This window comes from Podarcis tiliguerta, assembly GCF_965153285.1.
Source record: "Podarcis tiliguerta genome assembly, chromosome: 1".
In the NCBI taxonomy this organism is placed as follows: Eukaryota; Metazoa; Chordata; class Lepidosauria; order Squamata; family Lacertidae; genus Podarcis; species Podarcis tiliguerta.
Genome location: NC_139534.1, coordinates 34,564,483 through 34,578,758, shown reverse-complemented (window position 1 = coordinate 34,578,758; position 14,276 = coordinate 34,564,483). Strand labels below are relative to the sequence as shown.

Below are 14,276 nucleotides of genomic sequence, written 5' to 3'. Positions count from 1 at the left end.
TTGCTATGTGGCGATCAAGTGGGGGCTTTCATGAACCACAAGTCCATGGTCCCTTGGAGATGCAGAGCTTGTTCACAGTTCCTTGAATCTCAGCTCTAAATTAATCCCAATATATTTTCCCCCTGGATTTCATCTCTTTTTTTCTTTTCTTTTTTAATCTATTATGCAGCTGCCTTCAAATATTTTTCCTTTCTTTTCCAGTAAGTTATAAAGAAACATAGTAAACACAAAGCAAAGAAACAAGGAAATACATCTGGCTAAGTCCATTTCACCACACTGTGAAAATGTCCAGTGGGTTGATAACAGTTCCAAAATGGGGCGAAAAGCCCAAGTTTCTGCTTGAATTATTATTTTCCTTCCCATAAATGTTTACAGTGAGTGATCCTATTGATTAATATTCCACACAGTAAACATTTCCTGCTAATAATAGCTGAGCTGCAGTTAATACATAATTAACTTTGACTCTGAGTTTTCTTTTAACTTGCCCTTTCACTAACCATGAAATAATTGTTTGAGGGTTTCATTGTAGCATGTATCATATTAAAACCCTGTGAAACATTACTGTCTTCCTATAACGTGCCTAAGACTCTCCTCATGCAACTCTGCTTTCTATTTACCACATCTCCTAAGGCACCTTTTTCAATACTCTGTTCTTAATGTTACTAAAGAACCCTGTTCTTTTATCCCCATAATTCAGAGAATAAATTAGTCCCTTAACAAATGAAACCAAAATCGTGGAAGGAAATGTAGCTTCTCTCTAATACTGCCTTTCATGGGTGCCTAAAACATCCACCCCAGTCACACATACTGTAGAACTGAGTCCACAGTTTCAATTCTTTTTTTTTATTATTATTTAGAGCAAGAAATGCTTTCCCTTAAAAAAAATGCTATACATAGAACATATTGGGTACACACATCACTGGCAATATTTCTGGAAGCCTTGGCAGCTTGAATTGGGATAGCATCCAAACGTAAGTCATAGCCATCCTTCTTTGCCTCCTCCATAGCAAGTCTGTATAATTTCTGTAAGGAAGAAGAACATGTTTACTTCATTGTTATCCATGCCTACGTCCTTCATGTCCACACACATATATAATTTTACATAACTGACTGAGGTGCAACAACTTGACTGTGCTGCACTTAAACAAAAACCTCCAGGGCAACTCTAGCCTACTGAGCCTCAACAAATCCTAGCCATCTGGTGACTATGGGGCCCACATCCCTTGCAAGAACCACAGACGTTGGCTGAAATATTTGCAGTCTCCCTTGGTATGGAGGAACTCCTTTTTTTATCCAAGTGGCACTCACATGACTATAGTTTAGCTTGTTGAATTTTGACAGCATGATTTCAGGGGTATCAGGCATCACGTGGATCGTAACCTTGTCTTTATCCCAAGCTTCCGTATACAAACGCTGTGGAAGAACATAAGCACAAGAGACAGTGGTTATAAGGACAATTGTTCAGTAATCTTAGGGCTTTTTTGTTTTTTAAGTGAGGGCCTCCTATGAAAATTGCATTAAAATAGCCTGCTGAGGCAGAACTCTGCTACCTCGAACTGTGGTGCTGTAGGTAGAGTGTTGGACTAAGACTGGGTAGAGTTCAAATCTTCAGTCAGCCATGCAGCTGACTAGGTGATCTTGGACCACTAATAATCTCTCAGCTTAAATCTACCTCACAGGTTCCATATGAGAATAAATGTATTATTTGTTCATATTTAAGTCTACCTGATGCTAAAGGCGCAAGGTTCTTCCAATTCATGAACTTTGCAATAAAATAGCTGACAAAAATGTCTAAGATACATGAAGTGAAATGTTTTGCTTTCAGAGAAATGTACAGGGGTCACAACCATGTTACTTGTTGACTACCCACCTATATGCCAATACAGCTTTAAAAGAAATGTTAACTGTATGTCATATTGCAAATATGTAATGTAAACTCTGACCAAAGCTAGTTACTTTTAAATCTCCTTAAGTTAAATATCAAAAGTTAAACAATATACAAAAAGCTCCCCAATGGAAATCAGTGAAAATGGAAAAACTTTGGATCACTAGTGCCCTGTAATAAGACCCTACAATATTTGTACCACAATACTAGTTTCTCAACTGCCCGGCTCAGATTCACCTTGTTCATTGTTTCTGCATTATGCTTGGCCAACTCCATTTCAAGAGAATCTGTCACACTGGTGAATTTCAATTTGTCTGGTGGCTGACGATACTGCTTTTCACTTAGGATCTCTCCAGCCTTCTTGGCTTTTTCCACATCCAGTGAACCAATAGGGACCCAGCCAATGCCTTTCATCCACTCAAGGTCTGCTTTGTAGGCATTCTGTGAATAAGAAATTCAAAGAAACATTAATAAAACCAAAAGCTATAAAGGACTCTTGCTTGGGGGAGGGGGTGCCATCTGATTAGGATGCCAGAGAGAGAGAAAATGTGTACACACACACATACACACCATAATGAGGTGCCGAACTCATGAGTTTACCCAAACTCATGTTTGGATAAAAGTGCCACAAGTGTCAGGATAACATGGCTGCTATGGGCATGGGGAGGTTGTTGGGATTTCAGTCTCACATCGCTGATGTAACATTATATCCATGTTGACATTCCTGTACTGTTGTGTACTGTTATGCCTGAGAACGGAAGTGAGCATCTGTAACTTCCGCTGTTTGTTCTCTCTCTCTTCTCTCGCAACAGAGATGTGTGTGAGGCACTCAGTTCACACTAGCTATGCTTTGTTGTTTTAATTCGCTGAAAATAATAAAAGAAATTCGGAATGCTACAAATCTGACAGTCTGCTTCCTGCTGATACTCTGCTGCAGCCCCGGGAGGGCCGATTTTATACCTTATATTACGTTTAGTTGTGCCCAAACATAAATAGTACTCACATCACTCTGGAGTTCATAGGCCTTTCTAGCTTGGATGACGTCATTCTGATCTGGAAGGCAGGTCCACTGGTGCAGATAATGACGGTAATCAATATCACTGACCAACTTCTGGCAATTCTTAGCGTGCAACACTTCCAGCATGTCCACAGGGCTAATATACTTAGTCTTCCATTTCTCAAAGTCCTTCTTATACTCCCTCTCACTCTGCATTTTGGCTACATTCATAGAATGCACAAGTTTCGGGTCATCTTGTACACTGCGTGCTCCAATGTGGTGGCCAAGCTGCTTGCGATAGCCTTCTTTGTATTTGTACTGAAATAGATATACATGTGTAAATTGTCTACCCATAAGATTATTCTTCAGATAGCTGCACTGGAAAATCCCACATTCTGAGAGGATTGTGACAGTATTTTCCCCATCTAGATAGCATCTTTCTTCCTTATCTTTTTGCCACTTCATTTTCCTATTTCCTCATACAGATTCTATCATAATCTTTAAAGATTTGTTTCCTTTAGGCAGGTATTTTTAATATTATTCAAGAATCTATTAAAAATGGACCAATCATTCTGTTTTGTGTTGTTTTCAGAAGGGGCAGGTTTAAAGAAAAACAACGGGGGGGGGGGGGAGAGAAAACAAATGCGAGCATTAGCCAAATGTAAGTGTAAGCTTGAATGACAAGCCTGGGTTGGATTCCTGGCACTGTGGTCTAAACCACTTAGCCTAGGGCTTGCCAATCGGAAGGTAGATAAATAGGTACCGCTCTGGCGGGAAGGTAAATGGTGTTTCCGTGCGCTGCTCTGGTTCACCAGAAGCGGCGCAGTCATACTGGCCACATGACCCGGAAAAACTGTGTGCAGACAAACACCGGGTACTCGGCCAGTAAAGCGAGATGAGCACCACAACCCCAGAGTCATTCACGACTGGACTTAACTGTCAGGGGTCCTTTACCTTTACCTTTTAGCTGTCAACATACTACCACATACAAGGAATAAAGTGTAACTATTTTATTTTACGGATTCAGGCATGCTTTGGATTCCACCATCACCAGTTTGGGCACTTGTGAAAACCTAACATATTCAATGAATATTCCTATTAATGATGATTGACTATATCAATAAAATGGGGGAAGCTATTTAGTCCATCTAAATCTATCCCAAGCATCACAAGAGTAGCTGTATCAGCTGTGATAAATGAGGGATTCACATATCACAGCCTTTTCAACAATTCAAACCAGAAAACAAAAATCCACCTATTCAGTAACTGAGCAATAGAAAAATGATATTAAAAAAAAAAAAAGTAATAAGGGAAGTGGGTTAGGAAGATGCAATTCCTATTACACGACAGCATCTGACAACTCATGAACAGAACTACTTACCTCGCTTGCGATATCTCTTGAAGCTTTAGCGGCCTTGATTGGAATTGCATCTACACGAAGATCATAACCCTTTCTCCTGGCCTCTTCCAATGAAAGTTTGTATAATTTCTAAAAGAATGGCAAAGATTGGTTTAATGTTTAAAAATAGAGCACTTATTATTCTAAATTGGTTATCTACCAATGATTTTGAAGACATTACTTACATCACTATAGTTGATCTTGTTCTGCTGCGACAGTATAATTTCAGGAGTATCTGGCATAATATGAATGGTGGTTTTATCCTTGTTCCATGCATCAATATACTTGCGCTGAAAAAATAGTAAATAGTAGAGGAAAAAGAGTATATAAATTATTTGATAACGGTAGAAGCTGCCAAAAATGGTAATTCGTTCATTCATTTGTTTGTTTCTAAAATCTCTTAGAAGCCCTTCACAATCATAAAACTGTTGAAGTTTCCAAATTGCCTCCAAGGGCAGCCCCACATAGAGAACATTGCCGTAATCCAATCTGGAAGTTACCAGAGCATGAAGTACTGTGGCCAAGTCTTGTCTGTAGTTGGGCCGTAGTTGGCATACCAGCTGTAGATGTAAATGAACTCCTAGGCACTGAGGCTACTTGGGCCTCCACTGACAAAGATGGGTCCAGAACATGACAATGCTTGCACCTGCTCCTTCCAGAGGAACTTTGGATACATAAGACCCCCATCTTTTCCTGGTTCCACTTCAATTTACTGACCAGCATCTAGTCCAGGCATAGGCAAACTCAGCCCTCCAGATGTTTTGGGACAACAGCTCCCATTATCCCTAGCTAGCAAGACCAGTGGTCAGGGATGATGGGAATTGTAGTCTCAAAACATCTGGAGGGCCGAGTTTGCCTATGCCATTACTACCTCCAAGCACCAGGCTAGCACTTCAGTTTCCTCTCGTGCTTCAGATGGAACAGAGAGCAATAGCTTGGTGCCCTCCACATATTATTGGTATTTCACTCCAAATCTCCTGTTGAGATTTGCAGATATATATTAATTAACAAGACGGGGGAAATGCTCATGGTACTAAACAAAGCCCATCATATCCACTTTCTGGAAATGGCTCTGATTCAACCAGTATGAAAATGGTTGCTGAAAGAGTATGAAAATAAGAATGAATGGAATGTGCACAAAAATGAAACTCTTAATTAGTTAATTAGGGTCAGATAACAATCATAGAGATAAATAGTTATAATGATAAAATCACTAGGCAAATTCTCAAAGTGATCAGAGCCTGCATATTCCCAGTCACAGCATTGCTAAACCAGCCAGATTTCTTTATATATTTGCTCATATGAGTTTTAAGGAAGGGGCATGAATGAAACTCACATGGTCCATAACTTCAGAATTATGCTTTGCCAAAGCCATAGGCATAGAGTCAATGGGACTTGTGAATTTGAATTTGTCAGGATGCTGTCTGTAGATGTAGTCACTCAAGATCTGGGAGGCTCTCTTATTCTTCTCAGCTTCCAAGGAACCACTTGGAGTCCAGCCAATGCCCTTTAGCCATTCAAGATCTGCTTTATACATATTCTGTTTGAAAAGAAACAAGCAGGGAGGACAATAGTTCCATGAAAACCTTCCATTGCAATTGAGGATTTTTGCCTTCACAAATTATAATCCACGTCAACTAAAGAGACTATTGTTACACTGTCAATTTGTGTGAGCACAGATTAAACAAGCAATAACTTTTCAACTTTTTCTTACTCTTTTAATATATAGTACGCATGCTATCTAAACAGAATGCAGCTATTAGGCTGATGAGTGGGGCAGCCCAGTCGAACCATCTGCCATCAATCCTGAAGGCACTTCACTGGCTGCCAGTGAGCTGCTGGGCCCAATTCAAGGTGTTTGTACTAACACACAAAGCCCAAATGGCTTGAGACCCAAGTACCTAAAGGAGCGCTTCCCTGATTTCAACAATCTCGGGTCCTATATCTGGCAGGGGATTCCCTGCTGGTGCTGCCTTCGGTGGGTGCTAAACTGTTGGTGATGCCTGGTCTCAGGGCTTCCTTGGTAGTGGTTCCCCCTTTGTGGAGCAAACCTCAGCAGAAAGCCAAATGTACATCCCACACAAAGGTGTTCTGAGCCTCTGGAGCAGTAAGCAATCTTTGTTTCGAGATCCCGGCACAATTATAATTGCCTGCTGTTTAGAGAAAGGCTTTCTTCACACAGAAAATGGTGGTTCAAATCCGCTGGCCCTGGGATAATCTAATGCTTAAAACGCTTTTTCTTATAAAGATACTCACATCGCTCTGAAGTTCGTATGTTTTCCTGGCATGCACAACATCATTCTGATCTGGCAGGCACGTCCACTGGTGCAAATAATGACGGTAATCGACATCACTGACCAGTTTCTGGCAATTTTTAGCGTGCAAGACCTCCAGCATATCCACAGGGGTGGTATATTTGGTCTTCCATTTCTCAAAGTCTTTCTTATACTCCCTCTCACTCTGCATTTTGGCTACATTCATAGAATGCACAAGTTTTGGGTCGTCTTGCACACTGCGTGCTCCAATGTGGTGGCCAACTTGCTTGCGGTAGCCTTCTTTGTATTTGTACTGGAGGGGAAAGAAATATATGTACATACTATAAATGATCTACCCAGAAGACTGCGTCAGACAATTTCTCTGTTTCTGTACTTATACAGAATATGATTCATAAATCTATTAAAAAACGGACCTGTCGGTCTGTGTTTTTTATTTTTTCAGAAAGGGAAAGCTTTAAAGAAAAACAACATTAAAAAATGTGAGCATGAACCAAACCTAGGTGTAGGCTTCCTGGTATATCTGGGTTGGAAGACAGGTAAAGATTTGTTTACCCGCTAGCTTACCACATGTGGGTGCCACATACTGGGAACTTAGTGAAACTATTTTATTGGAAGGACTGAGGGACGTTTTGGATTCTGCCATCAACATCTGCGGGCACCTGCAAAAACTTAATGTATTCAATGATTATTCCTATTTATGATAACTGACAATATCGGTAACACAAGGGGACTATTTAGCCTATTTGGGACTATTTACTATTAAGGGAAGTGGTTTGGGAAAATGCAATGCCTATTACATAACAGCATCTGACAACTCATGAACAGAACTACTTACCTCGCTTGCGATATCTCTTGAAGCTTTAGCGGCCTTGATTGGAATTGCATCTACACGAAGATCATAACCCTTTCTCCTGGCCTCTTCCAATGAAAGTTTGTATAATTTCTAAAAGAATGGCAAAGATTGATTGTGTGTTTAAAAACAGGGCACTTGTATTTCTTCTAAATTTGTTCTCTACCAAATTGTTTTTAAAAAGTTTGCTTACATCACTATAGTTTATCTTGTTCTGCTGCGACAGTATAATTTCAGGAGTATCTGGCATGATATGAATGGTGGTTTTATCCTTGTTCCATGCATCTATATACTTGCGCTGAAAACAACAACCAGTAAATAAATTATTTGATGAAGGCAGCAGCAACCAAGAATGGCAATTTGTTTGCTTCTAACATTTATCAGAAGTCCTTCAACATAACATCATAGTCATAAAACAGATAAAACAGTTGAAGTTTCCAATTTGTTCTTATGCCCACACAGAGCACATCACAATAATCCAGACTGGAAGTTACCAGAGCATGGAGTATTGCGGTCAGGTCTTCCACCATCTCCAAGCACCAGTCAATCTCCTCTGATGCTTCGGATGGAACAGAAAGAGATTGATGGGTACATTCCACATATTAGTGGTATTTCACTTCAAATCTCCTGGTGACAGGTCTGAATACTTCAGATAGATATTACATAACATGTGGCAGGGGGACACTCATGTTCTCAAACAATGCCCTCCCCATAACTACTTTCTGGAAATGGCCCTGATCCAACATGTATGAAAACCAACATTTTGCTACAAAATGGTTGTTGAAAAAGGATGAAAATAAGAATGGATGAAATGTGCCTCCTTAGCACAAAAACGAAACTCTTAATTAGTTAATTAGGGTCAGATAACAATCATAGAGATAAATAGTTATAATGAAAAAATCACTAGGCAAATTCTCAAAGTGATCAGAGCCTGCATATTCCCAGTCACAGCATTGCTAAACCAGCCAGATTTCTTTATATATTTGCTCATACGAGTTTTAAGGAAGGGGCATGAATGAAACTCACATGGTCCATAACTTCAGAATTATGCTTTGCCAAAGCCATAGGCATAGAATCAATGGGACTTGTGAATTTGAATTTGTCAGGATGCTGTCTGTAGATGTAGTCACTCAAGATCTGAGAGGCTCTCTTATTCTTCTCAGCTTCCAAGGAACCACTTGGAGTCCAGCCAATGCCCTTTAGCCATTCAAGATCTGCTTTATACATATTCTGTTTGAAAAGAAACAAGCAGGGAGGACAATAGTTCCATTAAAACCTTCCATTACAATTGAGGATTTTTGCCTTCACAAATTATAATCCACGTCAACTAAAGAGACTGTTGTTACACTGTCAACTTATTGTCAGCACAGATTAAACAAAAGAAACAAACTTTTTCAACTTTTTTTTTACTCTTTTAATATATAGTATGCATGCTATCTAAATAGAATGCAGCCATTAGGCTGATGAGTGGGGCAGTCCAATAGAACCATCTACTACCAATCCTGAAGGGGATGAGTTAGGACCACTTTCTTGCTCACCATTAGGTGGGACCTAGGCTTTGGGCTATGACTTGGCATCCCCTTGGAACAGGCAGGTCCCTCAAGGTTGAAGTTAGCTTCCCACTCTTCTGACTTATGAATAATATGTTCCCTCATTTGACCCATCACGCCGGTCTCACCTTTTTGTTCTACGATCCAGGCACAATTATCACTATTTGCTGTTTAGAGACAGGCTTTTCCCCCATAAGGAATTGTGAATAAAATCCACCAACCCTGGGATAGTCTCATGCTTAAAAGCCTTTAAGAAAAAATAAGATACTTACATCACTCTGAAGTTCATATGTTTTCCTGGCATGCACAACATCATTCTGATCTGGCAGGCATGTCCATTGGTGCAGATAATGACGGTAATCGACATCGCTGACCAGCTTCTGGCAATTCTTTGCCAGTAAGACTCCAAGCATATCCACAGGGCTGGTATACCTGGTCTTCGATTTTTCAAAGTCTTTCTTATACTCTCTTTCGCTCTGCATCTTGGCTACATTCATAGAATGCACAAGTTTCGGGTCATCCTGTATGCTGCGTGCTCCAACATGGTGGCCAAGCTGCTTGCGATATCCAACTTTGTACTTGTACTGTGTGAAAAATAAAATTATTTTCACTAACTTCTCATTCTAATTACATTAAGAAGTGTTCGTCTATTTATAAAGGCCTTCGCAAATGATCATCCCTCCAAAACTTGATTTCTCAGGACATCCTAACTTATATAATCAGGTGTTTCATCTCAAATGGTTGAGCATGACCAACAGTCATTTAAGAGTTTATGGAATCAAAGCAATATTGTGTGATTGTAGTACTGTAAAACGTTAAGCAAAATTTAACCATCCTTCTGTGTTAAGGTTTGCCTGTCTGAACCAAAATGGCAATTCTACCTCGGAAGGTCCTGGGTACATCTGCAGGACCCAAAGTGGACTATTCCACGGGAGTGTCGGGGACAGGCTTGGATGTGCAGGAACCTAAGCTGTCATTGTTATCCTGATACACACAAAAAAGGGCCTCTTAGCTACACCAGCCCTGCAGCTGGTAAAGTTAATAGCTTTGCATTATCTACAACAGGGGGGCGGGAAGGTAACAAACAAACAAAAGGATGAAAAAGCTGCCAACCCATCTCACTGAGCCAATAAGGCTATGGGTGTGGCAGATCTCCTCCCAGGTATATAAGATTACCCCACCCATAAGCAAAATATTTATTAAACCATTAATACAAATAATTTAACATGGAGTTCCTTCTACCAATAGGCCTCCCTTTCTGCCAGCACAGCAGCACTTGTGCCTCTTCCTGTTTCTCCTTCAGACTGCCTCAGAGCCAGAGGGAGCTTTGAATTGCTCCCTAATAGGACTTATTTTTTATTTATAAAGGGAATTTATCATATATATATATGAGAACGTTGATTCAAGATAGCATTCCATTTTATAAAAGAGAAATAAAAGAGAAGCTGAAACCAGGGTTTGATTTACACTCATTTTATATGTGTTCAAAACCTGACACTTTTCAAATCACAATTAATTCATTTCAGCTATTATAATGATTATACGAAGCACTGCATTTATTTTTGGGAAACTTCGAAACTATTCCCCCCCTTAAGGTTTAGTTGATAAATATAAAAAAAAAAAAATTAAAAGAAAATCAGTGTGTGCACTTATGTGTAACTAAATGTATATACATATGCACACACATCCCTTAGAAAGTTCACAACGTTAACAATGTGCCAAATCAAAGATTTAATAAGCAGCATTGCCATTTGGCTGTTAACCAGCAGAATGAAATACTTACTTCACTGGCAATATCTCGAGATGCTTTTGCAGCCTTGATTGGTATGGCATCGAGTGGAAGGTCATAGCCTTTCCTTATCAATTCTTCAAATCCTAACTTGTAGAGTTTCTATTGAGAGAACCATCAGAAAGTTAATCTCTGTGGAAGCCCAGACAGCTCAAACACCCTCCTATGCTATCCAGCATCAAACTTACATCGCTCGTGTTAATTAAGTTGGCTCTGGACAGGATAATTTCGGGAGTGTCAGGCATGATGTGGATCTGAGTCTTGTCCTTATCCCATGCTTCTCTGTAAAGTTTCTAGAAATAATGGAAAGACAGTGAATAATAATAATAATAATAATAATAATGTGCCAGTAAGAATAAATATCAACTTCAGCACAGTACAAAAGTACATCACGCCAATGTGAAATGTTGGGTAGGCCATTGCCCATGTGGAATAATAATAATAATTTATTATTTATACCCCGCCCATCTGGCTGGGTCCCCCCAGCCACTCTGGGCGGCTTCCAACAAAACACTAAAATACAATAACCTATTAAACATTAAAAGCTCCCCTAAACAGGGCTGCCTTCAGATGTCTTCTAAAAGTTTGGTAGTTATTTTTCTCTTTGACATCTGATGGGAGGGTGTTCCACAGGGCGGGCGCCACTACCGAGAAGGCCCTCTGCCTGGTTCCCTGTAACTTGGCTTCTCGCAGCAAGGGGACCGCCAGAAGGCCCTCGGCGCAGGATCTGTGTCCAGCCTGAATGATAGGGGTGGAGACACTCATTCAGGTATACTGGACCGAGGCCGTTTAGGGCTTTAAAGGTCAGCACCAACACTTTGAATTGTGCTCGGCGTTCCATGGCGCGTTGTGCAAAACCTTGTGAAAGAGACTGTGCAGCACCTTGTGCTAATAGGTGCAGCGCAAGGTCTTGTGCTCCCATGCACCTTGAGACATTGCTGAATACCTGGTGCACATAGGAGCTAACTCCTAGGGCTGAGGTCCCTTCGTCCATCCCCCCAATAAAATATTTGATGGGGTTAGGGCCCCCAAAGATGATGGGCATTGTCATTCAAATGATGTGTGCGCACTGTGCCATGTGATTATCAGGGGCGGGGCTTAGTCCCCCCCCCCCCCGGACAATATTTTATCCAAGTTGGCACCTCTGCTGGTGCAAGAGACTGTAAAATGCCTTGTTTTGGGGAGAATAGGGGGAGAAGGGTTGCTCAGTACTTAAACCAATGTAATTATATCCTACTTCACAGGATTGCAGGCTTACAGTGGGGGGGGGGTATCATTTTCCTAAATAAATCCCTAGGCCCAGAAACTGAATTTCCCTTTTTATACCAAATTCATCAAACTGAAAACAAAAATAAAAATGCACTTATCAAAATTGCTACAGAATCCTATGCATGTTCACCTGAAGCAAACTCCAAGCAAAAAAGGAAGGTACTCTTGAACTAATTAAGGCTGCTGTCCTGAACATGCTCCCTAGAGAGCCCTGTTAAATACAGTGGGGACTTACGTCTGAGTAAACATGCATTGGATGGACTGTAAAGCAGTTAACTATGTTGTAGGGTATGACTCACTCACTCAGTCCTCCCCACTACCATTCACAGCCATTATTCCCGCTGCTGACACCTGCTCCTCGAGAGCAGCACATCCATGCGCTAAGAACACTTACATCGCTCCTATGCTTGGCATTTTCCTTTGCCAAAACCACCTCCATTGAATCAGCGATACTTGTGAATTTAACAGTGTCTGGAGGCTGGCGATATTTCTTTTCACTCAGAATCTCAGAAGCCTTCTTGTTCTTTTCCGATTCTAGAGATCCGTATGAGTTCCATCCAATGCCTTTCAGCCACTCAAGATCTGTTTTGTATGCATTCTAGCAAGGAAGAAAACATATATGAGATCCATTTGGTATTGCAAATAGCACTGAAGAGGATTTTAACTTTTGGTCCTATTCCTATTCCTCCGTCATACGTTGATTATGGGTCCTGGCCTTAGGTACGTCTATCATTTGGCTTGATTGTTATTTAAATAAAGCATACAAAGTTTTGCAAAGTTTGAAGACCAAGTACAGTGGTACCTCAAGTTAAGTACTTAATTCGTTCTGGAGGTCCGTACTTAACCTGAAACTGTTCATAACCTGAAGCACCACTTTAGCTAATGGGGCCTCCTGCTGCTGCCCTGCCGCCATAGCACGATTTCTGTTCTCATCCTGAAGCAAAGTTCTTAACCTGAAGCACTATTTCTGGGTTAGCGGTGTCTGTAACCTGAAGCGTATGTAACCTGAAGCATATGTAACCTGAGGTACCACTGTACCGGTATGTTTGGCCAAGAATATGGCCAAAAATGTACATAGTGAGAAGACTAGCACAGGAGGGGAGACAAGGGAAACATTGTTTTTAAGGCACCTTAAATCTCAGAAAAGAATTTTGACAAAAACGAATTAAGAGATTAAACAAACTGGGTATCAGAAAAGATTGGGAACATACTCCAGAAATAGCAAAAACGAGGATGAACAAGAGCAATAAGAAGTCAGTGAGAATGAAGGATGTAAGCAGGGACCTACCAGCATTAGGGTAGGTAAGAGACTGAAGGAGACTTGAAATCTGCCTTCACAAACAAATATCATTCTAGATATGGTTTATAAATACGACTTACATCACTTTGTATTTCATATACTTTCTTAGCATGGATGACATCATTTTGGTCCGGGAGACATGTCCATTGGTGCAGAAAATGACGGTAATCAATATCGCTGACCAGTTTCTGACAATTCTTAGCGTGCAAGACCTCCAGCATATCCACAGGGCTGATATACTTGGTCTTCCATTTCTCAAAGTCTTTCTTGTATTCCCTCTCACTCTGTATCTTGGCTACATTCATAGAATGCACAAGTTTGGGGTCGTCCTGTATGCTGCGTGCTCCAATGTGATGCCCCTGTTGCTTGCGGTAACCTTCTTTGTACTTATACTGAAATCACAAACAAAGTTTGTTGCAAAGACAAGAACGACAAAATCCAGAATCGTTAGCAGATCTATCCCAATGGAGGCGCCATGTCAGAACTGTTTGCAAATGTGTCCTTTCGTGATTGCTGTCAATTCAAAAGCAAAGCGGGTTGCTCATTCACTTGGGAGCAAGCCCCCCTTGAACTCAGTGGGTCCTACTTGTGAGTAGACATGCCATAAGGCTGCTCTGGAAACAGGCCAAAAAAATATCAGCACAGTGGCAGCACTACATTCCCAGCCTGGCATGTTTTGGTGAAAACTAGATTCCACCACCAATAGCCTACCTCGATTCAAAATTGCTTGATAACTACATGAGATGCAATGATAAGACTTTTTCTTCATAGGGAACATTGGAAAAATCATACAGTAGGACATCTATTACTCTACAAGGGAACCATAGGTGCTTTGGCTGGTCTGTGCTGGTATACACACCATGGCACTCAGAGGTGAGGGAGAAAGTACTCTGAATGCACTTAGTTGGCAAGGTACCTGGAAGAGTGAGGGGCAGGTGAAGCTCGATGGAATGCAACAAGC

The 14,276-nt window shown here is 40.8% G+C and overlaps 1 protein-coding gene across 50 annotated transcripts in view; it reads right to left on the bottom strand.

Moving 5' to 3' along the window:
• NEB (nebulin) overlaps positions 1 to 14,276 on the bottom strand; it is a 152,892-nt gene that overhangs the window by 87,604 nt on the left and 51,012 nt on the right. For all 50 annotated transcript variants that reach the window (XM_083403736.1, XM_083403769.1, XM_083403780.1 and 47 more), the window contains 16 exons: positions 13,396 to 13,707; positions 12,410 to 12,613; positions 10,935 to 11,039; positions 10,741 to 10,848; positions 9,230 to 9,541; positions 8,434 to 8,637; positions 7,601 to 7,705; positions 7,393 to 7,500; positions 6,538 to 6,849; positions 5,618 to 5,821; positions 4,467 to 4,571; positions 4,264 to 4,371; positions 2,889 to 3,200; positions 2,123 to 2,326; positions 1,309 to 1,413; positions 916 to 1,023 (listed from right to left, as the gene is read on the bottom strand). In XM_083403736.1, coding sequence (XP_083259862.1) covers positions 916 to 1,023; positions 1,309 to 1,413; positions 2,123 to 2,326; positions 2,889 to 3,200; positions 4,264 to 4,371; positions 4,467 to 4,571; positions 5,618 to 5,821; positions 6,538 to 6,849; positions 7,393 to 7,500; positions 7,601 to 7,705; positions 8,434 to 8,637; positions 9,230 to 9,541; positions 10,741 to 10,848; positions 10,935 to 11,039; positions 12,410 to 12,613; positions 13,396 to 13,707 — 2,916 coding nt within the window. The remainder of the gene's footprint in view (positions 1 to 915; positions 1,024 to 1,308; positions 1,414 to 2,122; positions 2,327 to 2,888; positions 3,201 to 4,263; positions 4,372 to 4,466; positions 4,572 to 5,617; positions 5,822 to 6,537; positions 6,850 to 7,392; positions 7,501 to 7,600; positions 7,706 to 8,433; positions 8,638 to 9,229; positions 9,542 to 10,740; positions 10,849 to 10,934; positions 11,040 to 12,409; positions 12,614 to 13,395; positions 13,708 to 14,276) is intronic.